The 17,179-nt window shown below is 51.9% G+C and overlaps 1 protein-coding gene across 1 annotated transcript in view; it reads left to right on the plus strand.

The window, feature by feature from the left end:
• Window positions 1-543: 543 nt before the first annotated feature.
• LOC308158410 (brevican core protein-like) overlaps window positions 544-17,179 on the plus strand; it is a gene marked incomplete at both ends in the record, with an annotated part of 27,600 nt that continues 10,964 nt past the window's right edge. Inside the window, 14 exons of the mRNA XM_080531998.1 lie at window positions 544-790; window positions 1,102-1,491; window positions 1,775-1,949; window positions 3,192-3,319; window positions 4,490-4,783; window positions 8,600-9,859; window positions 10,094-10,455; window positions 10,540-10,831; window positions 10,913-11,000; window positions 11,118-11,281; window positions 14,565-14,672; window positions 15,372-15,530; window positions 16,706-16,788; window positions 16,964-17,108. Of these exons, the coding sequence (XP_080388124.1) occupies window positions 544-790; window positions 1,102-1,491; window positions 1,775-1,949; window positions 3,192-3,319; window positions 4,490-4,783; window positions 8,600-9,859; window positions 10,094-10,455; window positions 10,540-10,831; window positions 10,913-11,000; window positions 11,118-11,281; window positions 14,565-14,672; window positions 15,372-15,530; window positions 16,706-16,788; window positions 16,964-17,108 (3,895 nt within the window). The remainder of the gene's footprint in view (window positions 791-1,101; window positions 1,492-1,774; window positions 1,950-3,191; window positions 3,320-4,489; window positions 4,784-8,599; window positions 9,860-10,093; window positions 10,456-10,539; window positions 10,832-10,912; window positions 11,001-11,117; window positions 11,282-14,564; window positions 14,673-15,371; window positions 15,531-16,705; window positions 16,789-16,963; window positions 17,109-17,179) is intronic.

A 17,179-nucleotide genomic window follows, 5' to 3' on the forward strand; every position in this document is an offset into this window, starting at 1 on the left:
AACCGTAGGATGACATCATCACTCAACAACCGTAGGATGTCATCATCACTCAACAACCGTAGGATGACATCATCACTCAACAACCGTAGGATGACATCAAGTGACTAAAAAAATAATGGCCAAAGGCAACAGGGCTGGAGTATGACCACCACCAGGCTCAGGGCTGGAGTATGACCACCACCAGGCTCAGGGCTGGAGTATGACCACCACCAGGCTCAGGGCTGGAGTATGACCACCACCAGGCTCAGGGCTGGAGTATGACCACCACCAGGCTCAGGGCTGGAGTATGACCACCACCAGGCTCCTTGGGGCAGGGCTGGAGTCCTGCAAAGCCAGAGAGAGAAAAGCCCTTCATCAACGAGAAGCAAAGAAGAGCCAGGCTGAGGTTGGACCGTACAGGACTGGAGTGAGGTCATCTTCTCTGAGGAGTCCAATTTTCAGCTTTGTCCCACATCTGGTCGTCTAACGGTTAGATGGAGACCTGGAGAGGCCAACAAGCCACAGTGTCTCACACCCACTGTGGGATTTGGCGGAGGATCGGTGATGATCTGGGAGTGCTTCAGCAAGGCAGGAATCAGGAAGATTTGTCTTTGTGAAGGACTTGCTTCCTTCTGCTCTGACAATGTTCCCAACCCCAACTCTGAGGATCGGAGGTTTTCCCAGCAGGACAAGCAGTCTCCACACCTGAACCCCTCTGAGAACCTCTGGACTGTGATCAAGAGGAAGATGGACGTTCACAAGCTGCTTGAATCTTTGTGCCAGGAGGGACAGAGAGTCGCCCAGCAGCGATGTGACAGACTGGCGGAGAGCCACGACGCATGGAAGCTGTGAGGGAAGATCAGGGTTATTCCACCAGATATTGATTTCTGATCTGATCTGCTTGTTCTTTTAAAAATGAATATGAACTTGTTTTTCGAGGTCTGAAAACACTGAAAACATCTTTTGTTATTTTGCAAATAAATGCTCTAAATGACAATATCTTTATTTGAAATTTGGGAGAAATGTTGTCAGAAGTTTATAGAATGAAACACAAAACAGACAGATAGAGCGACACACACCTCACAGCTCACACCCCTCCCCACGTCTCCCCCCCTCCTCTAGATGACCTTCGACCCCTGAGGGTGACCATCCCCCTGGCTTCCCCCATCTCCGCCCCCCTGGGAGGATCCATCACCATCCCCTGTCTGGTGACTCCCCCCTCCCCCTCCCCCTCCCCCTCCTTCTCCCTCTCCCCCTCCCCCCTCCCGCCCCGGGTCAAGTGGAGCGTGGTGTCGGGGGGTGAGGAGCGGGAGGTCCTGGTGGCGCGGGGTCAGAGGGTGAAGGTCAGCGAGGCGTACCGTGAGCGGGCGTGGCTGCCGGGCTACGCGGGGGACGGGGAGGACGCGTCCCTGCGGCTGGGCGGGGTGAGGCGGGGCGACGCGGGACACTACCGCTGCCAGGTGCAGCACGGCCTGGCGGACGCCAGTGACCTCACGCAGCTGCAGGTCAAAGGTCAGACCACAGAGGGGTCACAGAGGGGTCAGGGGTCAAATATGGGAATAAAGGAGGATTTACATTTTTTCATATTTAATATAAACATTTTTTTCGTGTCTCTTGTTTTGTCGGCTTTTACATTTTAACAGAATCAGTTTTATGTGTGCAATCGTCAACAATGCTGTCTTTGTGTGTGTGCGTGTGTGCGTGTGTGCGTGTGTGTGTGTGTGTGTGTGCGTGTGCGTGTGCGTGTGCGTGTGCATGCGCGTGCGTGTGCGTGTGCGTGTGTGTGTGTGTGTAGGGGTGGTGTTCCACTACAGACACGCCTCTGGACGCTACGCGTTCTCGTTCCCTGCGGCGCGGCGGGCGTGCGAGGGCATCGGTGCTGCCATGGCGACGGCAGATCAGCTGCTGGCGGCGTTCCTGGACGGCTACGAGCGCTGTGACGCCGGCTGGCTGGACGACCAGACCGTCAGGTAACTAGGCAACCAGACTGTAGCTAGGCAACACACCGTAGCTAGGCAACACACCGTCGCTAGGCAACACACCGTAGCTAGGCAACACACCATCACTAAGCAACACACCGTAGCTAGGCAACACACCGTAGCTAGGCAACACACCGTCGCTAGGCAACACACCGTCGCTAGGCAACACACCGTAGCTAGGCAACACACTGTCGCTAGGCGACACACTGTAGCTAGGCAACACACTGTCGATAGGCAACCAGACTAGCTACAGCTAGGCAACCAGACTGTAGCTAGGCAACACACTGTCGCTAGGCAACACACTGTCGCTAGGCAACACACCGTAGCTAGGCAACACACCGTAGCTAGGCAACACAATGTCGCTAGGCAACACACTAACTAGGCAACACACTGTAACTAGGCAACACACTGTAACTAGGCAACCAGTCTGTCAGGTAGACACACTGTAACTAGGCAACCACTGTAACTAGGCAACTAGACTTATTATTCCTGACCACTGTCTGAAGTTTGTCAGAGCAGACAGAACACACACACACACACACACACAGAGACGCCACAGACAGAGCTCCTCACATGGCCAGTAACAATAACAACAGATGGTGAAAGGTTAGAGAGTCTCTCAGCAGTCACACACACACACACACACACACACACACACTCACACTCACACTCACACTCACACTCACACACACACACACACACACACACACACACACACACTACTTCACAGGTCTAGCAGCCACTGAGTTCTTTAATTAGGCTGCTGAGTGGCTCACAGTGCTGTTACACCCCGCTGTCTGTGTGTGTGTGTGTGTGTGTGTGTGTGTGTGTGTGTGTGTGTGTAGACCTGATTTAAACATCAGGTGACTCTTCATACTCCAGACATCATCATCATCTTCTTCTTCTTCTTCTTCTTCTCCTTCTTTTTCTTCTTCTTCTTCTTCTTCTTCTTCTCCTTCTTCTTCTCCTTCTTCTTCTTCTTCTTCTTCTTCTTCTTCTTCTCCTTCTTCTTCTTCTTCTTCTTCTTCTTCTCCTTCTTCTTCTTCTTCTTCTTCTTCTTCTCCTTCTTCTTCTCCTTCTTCTTCTTCTTCTTCTCCTTCTTCTTCTTCTTCTTCTTCTTTTTCTTCTTCTCCTTCTTCTTCTTCTTCTTCTTCTTCTTCTTCTCATTCTTCTTCTTCTTCTTATTGTAGTACCTGTGATTGACAGAGCTGCTGTGTTCCACCTGGTCCACAGGTACCCCATCCAGGTGCCTAGGGAGGGTTGTTATGGCGACATGGACGGTCGGCCGGGCCTGAGGAACTACGGCCTCCAGGAGCCAGAGCAGCTGTTCGACGTCTACTGCTACGTGGAAGACCTCAACGGTGACCAACCGTCCAATCAGCTGCCTTTTAGATGACCAACCGTCCAATCAGCTGCCTTTTAGATGACCAACCGTCCAATCAGCTGCCTTTTAGATGACCAACCGTCCAATCAGCTGCCTTTTAGATGACCAACCGTCCAATCAGCTGCCTTTTAGATGACCAACCGTCCAATCAGCTGCCTTTTAGATTACCAACCGTCCAATCAGCTGCCTTTTAGATATTTAGACACTTTTATCCAAATACATTTGTCTCAGTACCCCGATGAGCCAAAACATCTTGTTACCATGGCACCTGTCAAAGGGTGGGATATATTAACCTCTTATAGTAGGTAACACAGACACGGCTGTTCTAGTGTTAAACTCTTATAGTAGGTAACATAGACACGGCTGTTCTAGTGTTAAACTCTTATAGTAGGTAACATAGACACGGCTGTTCTAGTGTTAAACTCTTATAGTAGGTAACACAGACACGGCTGTTCTAGTGTTAAACTCTTATACTAGGTAACACACACACGGCTGTTCTAGTGTTAAACTCTTATAGTAGGTAACATAGACACGGCTGTTCTAGTGTTAAACTCTTATAGTAGGTAACATAGACACGGCTGTTCTAGTGTTAAACTCTTATAGTAGGTAACACAGACACGGCTGTTCTAGTGTTAAACTCTTATAGTAGGTAACATAGACACGGCTGTTCTAGTGTTAAACTCTTATAGTAGGTAACACACACACGGCTGTTCTAGTGTTAAACTCTTATAGTAGGTAACATAGACACGGCTGTTCTAGTGTTAAATTCTTATAGTAGGTAACACAGACACGGCTGTTCTAGTGTTAAACTCTTATAGTAGGTAACACACACACGGCTGTTCTAGTGTTAAACTCTTATAGTAGGTAACATAGACACGGCTGTTCTAGTGTTAAACTCTTATAGTAGGTAACACACACACGGCTGTTCTAGTGTTAAACTCTTATAGTAGGTAACATAGACACGGCTGTTCTAGTGTTAAACTCTTATAGTAGGTAACATAGACACGACTGTTCTAGTGTTAAACTCTTATAGTAGGTAACATAGACACAGCTGTTCTAGTGTGAAAAACTATTGTTCAGATATGGTACGGACTTAAGTGAACAAGGCCAATGACGTTAACCCCCCTGACCCTCTGTTCCCTCTCAGGCGAGGTGTTCCACGACTCCGCCCCTCAGCAGCTCTCATTGGCCGAGGCGCGGGCCTTCTGTCGGGGGGAGGGGGCGGAGCTAGCCACCACGGGCCAGCTGCACGCGGCCTGGAGCGCAGGCCTGGACCACTGCAGCCCCGGCTGGCTGCAGGACGGCAGCGTGCGCTACCCCATCACCACCCCTAGGGAGCGCTGTGGAGGCGCAGAGCCGGGGGTGAAGACCCTCTACCTCCACCCCAACCAGACGGGCTTCCCCGAGCCGCACACACGCCACGATGTCTACTGCTACAGAGGTGGGGAGGGAGGGAGGGAGGGAGGGGGGGGAGGGAGGGGAGGGAGAGCGGGAGGGAGGGAGGAGGGAGGGAGGGAGAGAGGGGAGGGAGGGGAGGAAGGGAGGGAGGGAGGGGAGGAAGGGAGGGAGGGAGGGAGGGGAAGAGGGAGGGAGGGAGGGAGGGAGGGGAGAGAAGGGAGGGGAGGAGGGAGGGAGGGGAGAGAAGGGAGGGGAGGCCACATAGCCTCCACGATGTCTACTGCTACAGAGGTGGGGAGAGAGGGAGGGAGGAAGGGAGGGAGGGAGGGAAGGAGGAAGGGAGGGGGGGAGGGAGGGAGGGAAGGAGGAAGGGAGGGAGGGAGGGGAAGAGGGAGGGAGGGAGGGAGGGGAGGAGGGAGGAAGGGAGGGAGGGAGGAGGGAGGGAGGGGAGAGAAGGGAGGGGAGGCCACATAGCCTCCACGATGTCTACTGCTACAGAGGTGGGGAGAGAGGGAGGGAGGGAGGGAGGGAGGGAAGGAGGAAGGGAGGGAGGGAGGGAGGGAGGGAAGGAGGAAGGGAGGGAGGGAGGGAGGGAGGGAGGGGAAGAGGGAGGGAGGGAGGGGGGAGGGAGGGAGGGAGGGGAGGGAGGAGGGGAGAGAGGGAGGGAGGGAGGGGAGGAAGGGAGGGGAGAGAGAGAGGGGGGGAGGCGAGGGAGGGGAGGGTAGGAGGGAGGGAGGGAGGGGGGGAGAGAGAGAGAGAGGTGAAAAGAAAGAGTGAGAAATATAGAGAGAGACATATCTTCCTGTACTGTGTTAAGTGGACCATGGTGTGGCAGGTTATTTCAGGGACACCAGGCGTCTCTTAGATGCTGTTCTTATCCTCCAGGGAGCCGCTGTTCTGTTCACGCTTCAAGGTTTCTTCATTGTCACCTACCAGAGGACAGCCAGGTTCACACAAACACAAACAGGACCACAGCACAACAATTCGGTTGTTAAGTCGTGACGTGTTTCCGGGTCCAAAGTTGGCTGAGGCGCTCTCTTCAAAATGCTTCAGTAATAATAATAATAAATTATATTTATATAGTGCTTTTCCGAGGCTCAAAGACGCTGACAAATATGGGGAAAACGGGAAAGTGCTGTGTCCCTTGTTTTATGAATAGATCCCAGTCTAAAAAACGATTGAACTGTCATTCTACCGCTGTAGTACACTGGTACTCTGGTGCTTTAGTACACTGGTACTCTGGTGCTTTAGTACACTGGTACTCTGGTGCTTTAGTACACTGGTACTCTGGTGCTTTAGTACACTGGTGCTCTGGTGCTTTAGTACACTGGTACTCTGGTGCTTTAGTACACTGGTACTCTGGTGCTTTAGTACACTGGTACTCTGGTGCTTTAGTACACTGGTACTCTGATGCTTTAGTACACTGGTACTCTGGTGCTTTAGTACACTGGTACTCTGGTGCTTTAGTACACTGGTACTCTGGTGCTTTAGTACACTGGTACTCTGGTGCTTTAGTACACTGGTACTCTGGTGCTTTAGTACACTGGTACTCTGGTGCTTTAGTACACTGGTACTCTGGTGCTTTAGTACACTGGTACTCTGGTGCTTTAGTACACTGGTACTCTGGTGCTTTAGTACACTGGTACTCTGGTGCTTTAGTACACTGGTACTCTGGTGCTTTAGTACACTGGTACTCTGGTGCTTTAGTACACTGGTACTCTGGTGCTTTAGTACACTGGTACTCTGGTGCTTTAGTACACTGGTACTCTGGTGCTTTAGTACACTGGTACTCTGGTGCTTTAGTACACTGGTACTCTGGTGCTTTAGTACACTGGTACTCTGGTGCTTTAGTACACTGGTACTCTGGTGCTTTAGTACACTGGTACTCTGGTGCTTTAGTACACTGGTACTCTGGTGGAGGGAATTTCTGGTTTGGACGTCAGACTTAACAACCGAATAAACAATAAAATCGCTCATTTAGATAAATGGAATTTCATACCAGCACATAAAGGTACAAGAATGCAGCCAAATGCTGTCAGCCATTAAGCATGTTAATAGCACTAGCAGTGGTGTTAGCCATTAAGCATGTTAATAGCACTAGCAGTGGTGTTAGCCATTAAGCATGTGAATATCACTAGCAGTGGTGTAGTCTAGTTGTTTCTAGTGGGTAAACTGTGATTTTTCCCTCCCAGCCTCATATCGTTCATTTCGGAAGGCCATAAAATACATCTGCACTCCCTGTCTAACGTTATATATCTAACATTACATGTTATAAGGCTGATCTGTGCATGGTAGTGCTGCATTTTGACATAATATGATTTCATGTCGCATCTCCCCCCGTTGATGGAATATGACGCTATAGTCAGTCCCAATGGTCCAAAAGTCAAGTGCTTCGTAACACAGACGGGGTGAATTTTAGGAATGAAAGTGTGAAAGTTCTGTCACAAAACGCTGTTACGTATCCTCACACATGTTTAAGTGGGTATATGGAAATCCTTGGCCTTTCCTAGTGGGTATACGGCGTAGTCCTGCGTATCACGTAGACTACACCACTGAGCCCTAGCCATGAAGGAAACATCACATCTTTCTGTCCTCCTAGCAGTGAGTCGTGAAACAATGTTCCGTACAGATACATCAGAGTCCCCAGAGACGGCTGCACCACGCAAATCAAGAGTCTTTTGGAACAGAATAACGGTTTTGTCAGTGATAAAACTGGTTCTCCTGAATAATAATAATAATAATAATAATAATAACTTTAATTTATATAGCGCCTTTCAAAAGACCCAAGGACGCTTTACAATTCAAGGGAATGATCGGACAGACAAAACAGAAAACAAACAAAGTAAAACTGAAACATTGACTAAGGCCTTGGAGAACAGATGTGTTTTGAGGGCTAGTTTGAAGGAGTCCAGGGTGGGGGCGTTGCGGATCACTATGGGGAGGGAGTTCCAGAGAGTAGGTGCAGCCACGCTGAAGGCTCTGTCCCCAAAGGTCCGTAGGTTGGTGCGGGGGATGGATAGCAGGCCCATGTCTGCGGACCGCAGGTTCCGGGAAGGGGTATGCTGGGGGAGGAGGTCAGTTAGGTACTGAGGGGCGCAGGCGTGGAGGGATTTGTAGGTGAGGAGGAGGATTTTGTAAGTGATGCGGAACTTGACCGGGAGCCAATGGAGGTGAATGAGGGTGGGGGTGATGTGCTGAATAGAAAAACGGTTTTGTCAGAGATAACTGTAACTCGACCCCTAACCAACTGCCAAACTATTCCGGAACACTCTCCACCGAGAGTGCCAAGTGTTCTATGTGGTATCTACCTGGCAACAGCACTCGGATTGGCTACAAAATGAAGCATCATCATCATCATGTTTGTATTTCTGGTGACGAAAGGGTGCTTTCGTAAATTCGCTCAGCACTCATGGGGAATGCCTCTTGTCCAATCAAATGACTTGGTCCCTTTTTTACATTGAACCCAGTGTGTGCTCCGCCGCGCAGCCAAAGTCACCCTCGACGCTCCAGAATGTCGACAGTTTGGGCGACTTTATTCACCTTTATTCACCTTTATTCACCCTCACGGCGCTGAACAAGTTAAGGCTCTCTGATTCTCCTCACCTCTCCTTTTCCTCTGAGGAAAGTCTGATTTGTTAAGGTCACCCTAAGGTGGTCTTAGGGAACGGGAACCTTATTTGTTAAGGCAACCCTAAGTATGTATCTATTCTTTCCATTTTTATTTCTATAATTTTTTTATCTCACTATCCTTCTTTTTCTGTATTTCTTTAAATGCAGAATGTATGTAAAGCACTTGGAATTGCCCCTGTTGTATGAAACGTACCGTACTAATAAACCTGCCTTGCCTTTTTCCTCTCAGGTAACGGGAGCCCCCACACTGACGCCCCCATGGACTACATGGCCACAGAACCCGAGGACCTCGTAACTCAGGACCTGGTGGTTCTCCTGGGGCCCGCGGAGGAGCAGCGTCTGAGCCAGGACCTGGAGCAGGTGGCCCGCGAGGCCCAGGGGGTCCTGGAGGCCCTGCCCGTGTCCCAGAAGCCCCAGGGAGGGGACGACCTCCAGACGACCTCCCTGACCGCTACGTCCACCTCAGAGTCTCCCCTCAGCCCCACCACAGAGTCTCCCCTCAGCCCCACCACAGAGTCTCCCCTCAGCCCCGCCACCTCCTCCTCCTCACAGGAACTCCTCCAGCCCTTCGACGACGAGACCTCGCTTCCTGTAGAGGAGGGGGACTACGACTACAACTCCCAGCATCCCACTGTGTTCCTGCCGCACAGCGCCGCCGCCAGCCTCCCGGAAGACAACAACTCCTCTCTCACTCTCGACCAGCCCGTCCTGGAAACCGGGCCGGAGTTCCCAGAGCCGTCCTTCGAGCCTCACAGACATTACCAGCCGATGCCAGAGACGAACCCAGAGGAACCCACCCAGCACTCAGAAATGAATCCAGCAGAACCGCACCAGCAGTCAGGCAATTCCAAGTCCTTTAACCCCCTACCAGAGATGGACCCAACAGAACCTCACCAGCAGTCAGAGATGGACCCAGATCAACCTCACCAGCAGTCAGAGATGGACCCAGATCAACCTCACCAACAGTCAGAGATGGACCCAGATCAACCTCACCAGCAGTCAGAGATGGACCCAGATCAACCTCACCAACAGTCAGGCGACTCCAGGCCTTTTAACCCCCTACCAGAGATGGACCCAGAGCCAGAAGAACCCTCACAGAAGTCAGAAATTGACCCAGAAGAATCCCACCAACAGTCAGGCGACTCCAGGCCCTTTAACCCCCTTCCAGAGATGGACTCAGAGCCAGAAGAATCCCACCAGCAGTCAAGCGACTCCAAGCCCTTCAACCCCCTACCAGAGAACCCCTACTACCTCGACTCGGATCAAGTAGACGCCAATCACAGCACAGCAGCAGCAGGAAACCAGACTCATGACCAGATGAACGTGACAGAAGCCACCTCTGTGACATCTGTGACCTCTGTGACCTCCGTCGGGTCCCTGGGAGAAGAGGGAGAGCTAGGTCATGACACAGCCCCCCCCACCCTCCCCCCCCACCGGGAGCCCACGTCCCTCTGGACCCCCCTGGACGGCTCTGGAGACGCTTCTCAAGGTATGTCCTGACTAGCAGCCAATCAGATCAAGGTATGTCCTGACCAGCAGCCAATAAGATTAGAACATCTTGCTTGTCCTTAAGGGGATTGCAGTTTGGTCATACTGGATCAGAGGATGATGTTGATTTACCTTAGTACAGCATGTTTGCTTCATCATTGCAGAGCTGTGTATCATGTTTATCTACAGTATGACTCTACAGTGTGTGAGTGATGCCAAATATGTGTTTTTACAGAGATTGACCCCCAGGGTATCAACATACACAGCTACCCTGCCGTCCCAGAATCCTTCACTCCAGACCACTCTTCTTCTGGTACGTCCACCCCTCCCAGAACCACTGGCGGCATTCCAGCGACCGAGTCTCAGACCGGAAGCGGTAACTCCAGCGTCTCTTCAGAGCCGGATCACCCAGAAGAGCAGGGACAGGATGTGACATCACAGGATGTGAACTCCACAGAAGCAGTTCCCTATCTGACCTCCCCACCTCACCTGGAAGGCAGCCTGGGACCAGACCCTGAGACCACAGAGCCCTCGGGGGACCAGCTGTCTGAGGAGGAGGAGCACCTCCTGGCCTCTGGTGAGGGCGTGGACATGGATGTGACCGAGTCCCCAGATCTCTCCACCACCACCACCACCACCTCCTCCTCCACCTCCTCCTCCACCTCCTCCCTGCCCGTCCAGTTCACTCCAACAACAGAGCATCATCAGACCACCTCAGCGGCTTCCAGCACAGAACAAGACGAGGCGAACGCCAACGCCGACCCTAACCCGACCACCGCAGCTCCGGTCCCTCCAGAGGGGGACGCGAAGGGAAGCGGACGTGAGCCAGGCACCGACGCCCCGACCCTGGGAGAGGAGGTGACAGTCGTCCCCTTGGAGCTCCACACGTCCAGCTGGGATCTGCTGCAGCGCACCACTTCTGTGCCGCAAGAGCAGCTCCGGGACGACCTCGACGAGTTCAGCGGGGCGGGCGGCGAACCCCCCTCCTCCACCCCCTCCTCCTCCTCCTCCTCCTCCTCCTCCTCTGTCTCCTCGCAGACGTCTGGGCTCCCAGACTCCTCGGCAGAGACGACAGGCTCCTCAGGCTCCTCCTCAGCTGTGTTCCCCTCGGACCGGACGGATCCCACTTCTAACACCACCACGTACACATCCTCCACACCCCGTTCCACCCAGACCTGGAGCCCAGCAACCACCTCCACCACCTCCACCACCTCCTCCTCCACCTCCTCCTCCACCTCCTCCACCTCCGTGACACAAAGCCTTGAGACGGCGTCGGCGGAGCCAAAGAGGAGCGTGACGGCCCGCCTGCCGCCGTCTGTGGATCAGAGCCGGGGGGGGGCGGAGCTTGGCCGCACCCCGCCCCCCACCCTGCGTGTCTCGCCCAATGAGAGGGCAGCAGTGGGCGGAGCCAGGAACCTGTCAGGTAACTTTCTTCAAGCCGCTCTAACCAGCCTAACTGTCCTCCTGCTGCTGCTGCTCGACGCGCAAACACACTCAACACACTAAACACACTAAACACACCAAACACACTAAACACACTAAACACACTCAACACACTAAACACACTAAACACACTCTCCTCCTGGCCTCTCCTCCTGGCCTCTCCTCCTGGCCTCCCCTCCTGGCCTCCCCTCCTGGCCTCTCCTCCTGGCCTCTAAACCCTCCTAGCCTCCCTAGGCCTCTCCTCCTGGTCTCTCCTCCTGGCCTCTCCTCCTGGCCTCTCCTCCTGGTCTCTCCTCCTGGTCTCTCCTCCTGGCCTCTCCTCCTGGCCTCTCCTCCTGGCCTCTCCTCCTGGCCTCTAAACCCTCCTAGCCTCTCCTCCTGGTCTCTCCTCCTGGCCTCTCCTCCTGGCCTCTCCTCCTGGCCTCTAAACCCTCCTAGCCTCTCCTCCTGGCCTCTCCTCCTGGCCTCTCCTCCTGGCCTCTCCTCCTGGTCTCTCCTCCTGGTCTCTCCTCCTGGCCTCTCCTCCTGGTCTCTCCTCCTGGCCTCTCCTCCTGGCCTCTAAACCCTCCTAGCCTCTCCTCCTGGCCTCTCCTCCTGGTCTCTAAACCCTCCTGGCCTCTCCTCCTAGCCTCCCCTGCCCTGTCCTCCTGGCCTCTAAACCCTCCTGGCCTCCCCTGCCCTCTCCTCCTGGCCTCCACTGAGACTTGAACCCTGACAGATGGGGCGACTCCCATCAACGTTCAACTACATCTACATTTAACTCTTTAACTCTTTAACTCTTTAACTCTTTAACTCCTGAGTCCTGCATGACGTCATGTTTCTCCACTCAAAGATGATCGACTTCTGTGAAGTACTGTGTTCCGCTCGGACCAATTTCTGTGAAAGAGTTTCACGCTTTTTCTGTCTTCCGCCTAACTTCTCCTGCAAGAGTGATGTCATCAGAGAGATGTCCAATGGCATCATTGCTGTCTCTCATGATCCTGATGTGTGTGTGACTCTGGGCAGTAGCCTGACAGTCTGCTATAGAGCCCTATAGAAGTCCAGTCCAAGTGTTATGTAACTAGATCAGCGATTCCCAACCTCTGGCCCTCTGGTGGCCCGCGAGGGTACTGCAAGGGGGCTGCCAAATCATGGGCAAAAAAATGGTGGGCCACGAATACTTTTGAGATTTTTAAGTGGGCCTTGAGTCCAAAAAGGTTGGGAACCGCTGATCTAGTTATTTAACTGGATATTTAACTGGATATTTAACTGGATATTTAACTGGATATTTAACTGGATATTTAACTGGATATTTAACTGGATGTTTAACTGGATGTTTAACTGGATATTTAACTGGATATTTAACTGGATATTTAACTGGATATTTAACTGGATATTTAACTGGATATTTAACTGGATATTTAACTGGATATTTAACTAGTTGTTTAACTGGTGTCTCGTGTTTTCCTTGATGAAATTGTTGCACTTCTTCACTTGACATGAATGTAAAACTGCTGATGTTGAATGTAACAGAACTGATCTCATTCATATTTTATTTTAATATTGTTGAGCCGATATTATATTATACATTAATATTATTATATATTATATTTTCTTGGTTAAAAGTTAGATGTTAGACATGTCAGCCATGTTAGACGTACTGAACAATCAGATGATCTTGTTTGTGACAGAGACACTAACAAGGTACTAGAACTGTCTCTTAGCTGTGATAGGACAGCTCAGAATGTCTCTTAGCTCTGATAGGACAGCTCAGAATGTCTCTTAGCTCTGATAGGACAGCTCAGAATGTCTCTTATCTCTGATAGGACAGCTCAGAATGTCTCTTGTCTCTGATAGGACAGCTCAGAATGTCTCTTAGCTCTGATAGGACAGCTCAGAATGTCTCTTAGCTGTGATAGGACAGCTCAGAATGTCTCTTAGCACCAGTAGGACAGCTCAGAATGTCTCTTATCTCTGATAGGACAGCTCAGAATGTCTCTTAGCTCTGATAGGACAGCTCAGAATGTCTCTTATCTCTGATAGGACAGCTCAGAATGTCTCTTATCTCTGATAGGACAGCTCAGAATGTCTCTTAGCACCTATAGGACAGCTCAGAATGTCTCTTATCTCTGATAGGACAGCTCAGAATGTCTCTTATCTCTGATAGGACAGCTCAGAATGTCTCTTAGCACCCATAGGACAGCTCAGAATGTCTCCTCTGTACTGAAGCACAACCATGATGCTGTAGATGCTATCTCTACTGTAGATTATACTGTTATACATATCAGGAGTGTCGGAGGGTTTGTTGTCTGAGCCGGATGTGACTGTGAGGTAAACAGGAACACGTGAACGTGCAACAGCATGGATGCCCTTTTATGTGTGCTTCTCTCAAATGGAATGAACACACACGCACACAGACACGCACACACACACACACACACACACATACACACACACACACACACACAGACACGCACACGCACACAGACACGCACGCACACACACACACACACACACATACACACACACACACACACACACACACACACACACACACAGACACAGACACAGACACAGACACGCACACACACAGACACAGACACAGACACAGACACAGACACACACACACACACACACACACACACACACACGTGTAGATGAAAACATGACGAGGGAATCATGTTAGCAGGTAGACTAAAAGGTGAATTTACCTGCCTGGTAAGTCATGTATCTACGTGGTAAATAATTTGACTCCTTTGGATGCAAATATAAGCTTTACATTTTCTGATGCTAAATGAGCAACCACAGGCATAACGCTAACATGACCCCTCTACCTAACACACCTCAACTACAACCCCTGCATCTCTGAACCAGGAAGTGTTTGACCAGGAAGTGTTTGACCAGGAAGTGTTTGACTCAATAAGAGCTCAGCGCTTCTCTGCTGAACACTACACTGTCATGTGACTCTGACACCTTCAGGTTCAACACTGTCAGGTTTCAGTGGCCGTCATGGTTACTATGGTTACGTATGGTTACTATGGTTACGTATGGTTGACCTGTATGGAATGTTCCGCTTGATGTCTGGGTGGTTTTACACAAAGACCATTAAAGGTGAACAAGGATATCGCCCAGGTCTCTGCTTTGTTCATTGTTTGTTAGTGAGAGAGAGTTGTGTGAGTGTTGTAGTGTGTGAGTGTTGTAGAGGTGTGTGTAGAGGTGTGTGTAGAGGTGTGTGTGAGTATTGTAGTGTGTGTAGTACAGTAGAGGTGTGTGTTGTGTTTCAGACGCCTGTCTGTCTGACCCCTGCACCAACGGCGGCACGTGCGCGGAGGAGGGGGGGCGTGCACGCTGCCTGTGTCTGCCCAGCTACGGAGGAGACTTCTGTCAGACAGGTGAGTCCCTGACCCTGACCCCTCGCTGGTTACCTAGCAACAACACTTTAAATGAGCGAAGGGCTCCCCCTAGTGGGTGTGGAGGGGATCCAGATGAAATGATACATCACACAGAATGATATAAGCAAATCTCCATCCCACCCTCTCTCTCTTTATCTCTCTCTTTTTCTTTCCTCTCCCCTCCTCTCCTCTCCTCTCCTCCTCCTCTCCCCTCCTCTCCTCTCCTCTCCTCTCCTCTCCCCTCCTCTCTTCTCCTCTCCTCTCCTCCCCTCCTCTCCTCTCCTCTCCCCTCCTCTCTTCTCCTCTCCTCTCCTCCCCTCTTCTCCTCTCCTCTCCTCTCCCCTCCACTCCTCTCCTCTCCTCTCCTCTCCTCTCCCCTCCCCTCCCCTCCCCTCCTCTCCTCTCTCTCCTCTCCCCTCCCCTCCTCTCCTCCTCTCCTCTCCTCTCCTCCCCTCCCCTCCTCTCCTCTCCCCTCCCCCCTCCTCTCCTCTCCCCTCCCCTCCTCTCCTCTCCTCTCCCCTCCCCCCCCTCCTCTCCTCTCCTCTTCCTCTCCTCTCCCCTCCTCTCTTCTCCTCTCCTCTCTTCTCCTCTCCTCCCCTCCCATCCTCTTCTCCTCTCCTCTCTCCTCTCTTCTCCTCTCCTCTCCTCTCCCCTCCTCCCCTCCCCCCCCTCCCCTCCCCCTCCCCCCCTCCCTCCCAGATGTGGAGCAGTGTGAGGGGGGGTGGGAGAAGTTCCAGGGGGGGTGTTACAGACACTTCCCTCAGCGTCTGAGTTGGGAGGCGGCCGAGCAGCACTGTCGCCAGGCGGGGGCTCACCTGGTCTCCTTGACAACGCCCGAGGAGCAAGACTTCATCAACGGTACGTTGCCACGGCGACACGCCTGTGTTAATGTTGTTGTAAACTATCGTTTAGAAAACTGTGTCGGTCTCTCAGGACTCCCAGTACTAGAGTGGTTTAAATCTTATCGAGTTAATCAACGTGGGGGGAGAGAGGGAGGGAGAGAGGGAAGGAGAGAGGGAAGGAGGGAGGGAGGGAGAGAGGGAGGGAGGCAGAGGAAGGGAGACAGAGGGAGGGAGAGAGAGGGAGGGAGGGAAGGAGGGAGGGAGGGAGGGAGGGAGAGAGGGAGGACGACAGTCTCTTATTTATGGTAGGCATTTCTCTGTTGTCCTGGGAGACTCTGTTTCTGATCATTCTGATAATAATAATCACATGTGGGGTCCCTCAGGGGTCTATTCTGGGTCCCTTGCTCTTCTCCCTGCTCATGATCCCATTAGGTGGAATCATCAGAAAACATGCTGAAGATACTCAGCTGTACATATCAGTGTTGCCTGATAGCTCACATGCACTCAGCTCGCTGGAGAATTGTCTCAGAGATATAAAACTTTGGATGTCCAAAAATGTTCTACAACTAAATCAGGACAAAACTGAGATTCTTGTCATTGGACCAAAACCACAAAAAGACAAATTGTCGAATACCATGGGAACCGTGCTTTCAAACTGCAAACATGAAGCTAAGAATCTAGGTGTGATTATAGATTCTGACTTAAGCTTTGAGCCTCACATCAAATCTATCACTGGAAATGCTTTTTATCATCTACGGAATATTGAAAAAGTCTGATGCAGAAGTGTTAATGCATGCTTTTGTTATTACACGTTTGGACTATTGTAACAGTCTCTTTCTGGTCTTCTGAGAAAGCTGTTGGCCAGCTGCAATTAGTCCAAAAAGAGAGTTTTAACCAAAACAAGCAGAAGAGCTCATACTGTAAATGTTCTACCTCCCCCAGCCTCCCCTGGTCTTCTACCTCCCCCAGCCTCCCCTGGTGTTCTACCTCCCCCAGCCTCCCCTGGTGTTCTACCTCCCCCAGCCTCCCTTGGTGTTCTACCTCCCCCAGCCTCCCCATGTGTTCTACCTCCCCCAGCCTCCCCTGGTGTTCTACCTCCCCCAGCCTCCCCTGGTGTTCTACCTCCCCCAGCCTCCCCTGGTGTTCTACCTCCCCCAGCCTCAGTGTAACCCTGTGTGTGTGGTTGTGTAGCTAACTACAGGGAGTATCAGTGGACGGGACTGAACGACAAAACCATAGAAGGAGACTTCAGATGGTCCGACGGCCTCCCGCTGGTGAGTCCCTGACCCCTGACCCCTAACCATAACCCGTCCTCCGATTTCTACCTCCACCAGCCTCCCCTGGTCTACAGCTACACAACTACAAGAAAAAACAATACAATGCTGTGAAGACATCAGCTGACATAATTCACCCTCCCTCTCCCTCCCTCCCCCCCTCCCCCCCCCCCAGCTGTATGAGAACTGGTACCGTGGTCAGCCAGACAGCTACTTCCTGTCTGGGGAGGACTGTGTGGTGATGGTGTGGCACGACGCTGGGCGCTGGAGCGACGTACCCTGCAACTATCACCTGTCCTACACCTGCAAGAAGACCACCTGTAAGTATACCTCCCTCCCTCCCTCCTCCCTCCTCCCTCCTCCCTCCCTCCTCTCTCCTTCTCCCTCCTCC

Source organism: Nansenia antarctica, assembly GCF_963989245.1.
Source record: "Nansenia antarctica genome assembly, chromosome: 5".
NCBI lineage: Eukaryota > Metazoa > Chordata > Actinopteri > Argentiniformes > Microstomatidae > Nansenia > Nansenia antarctica.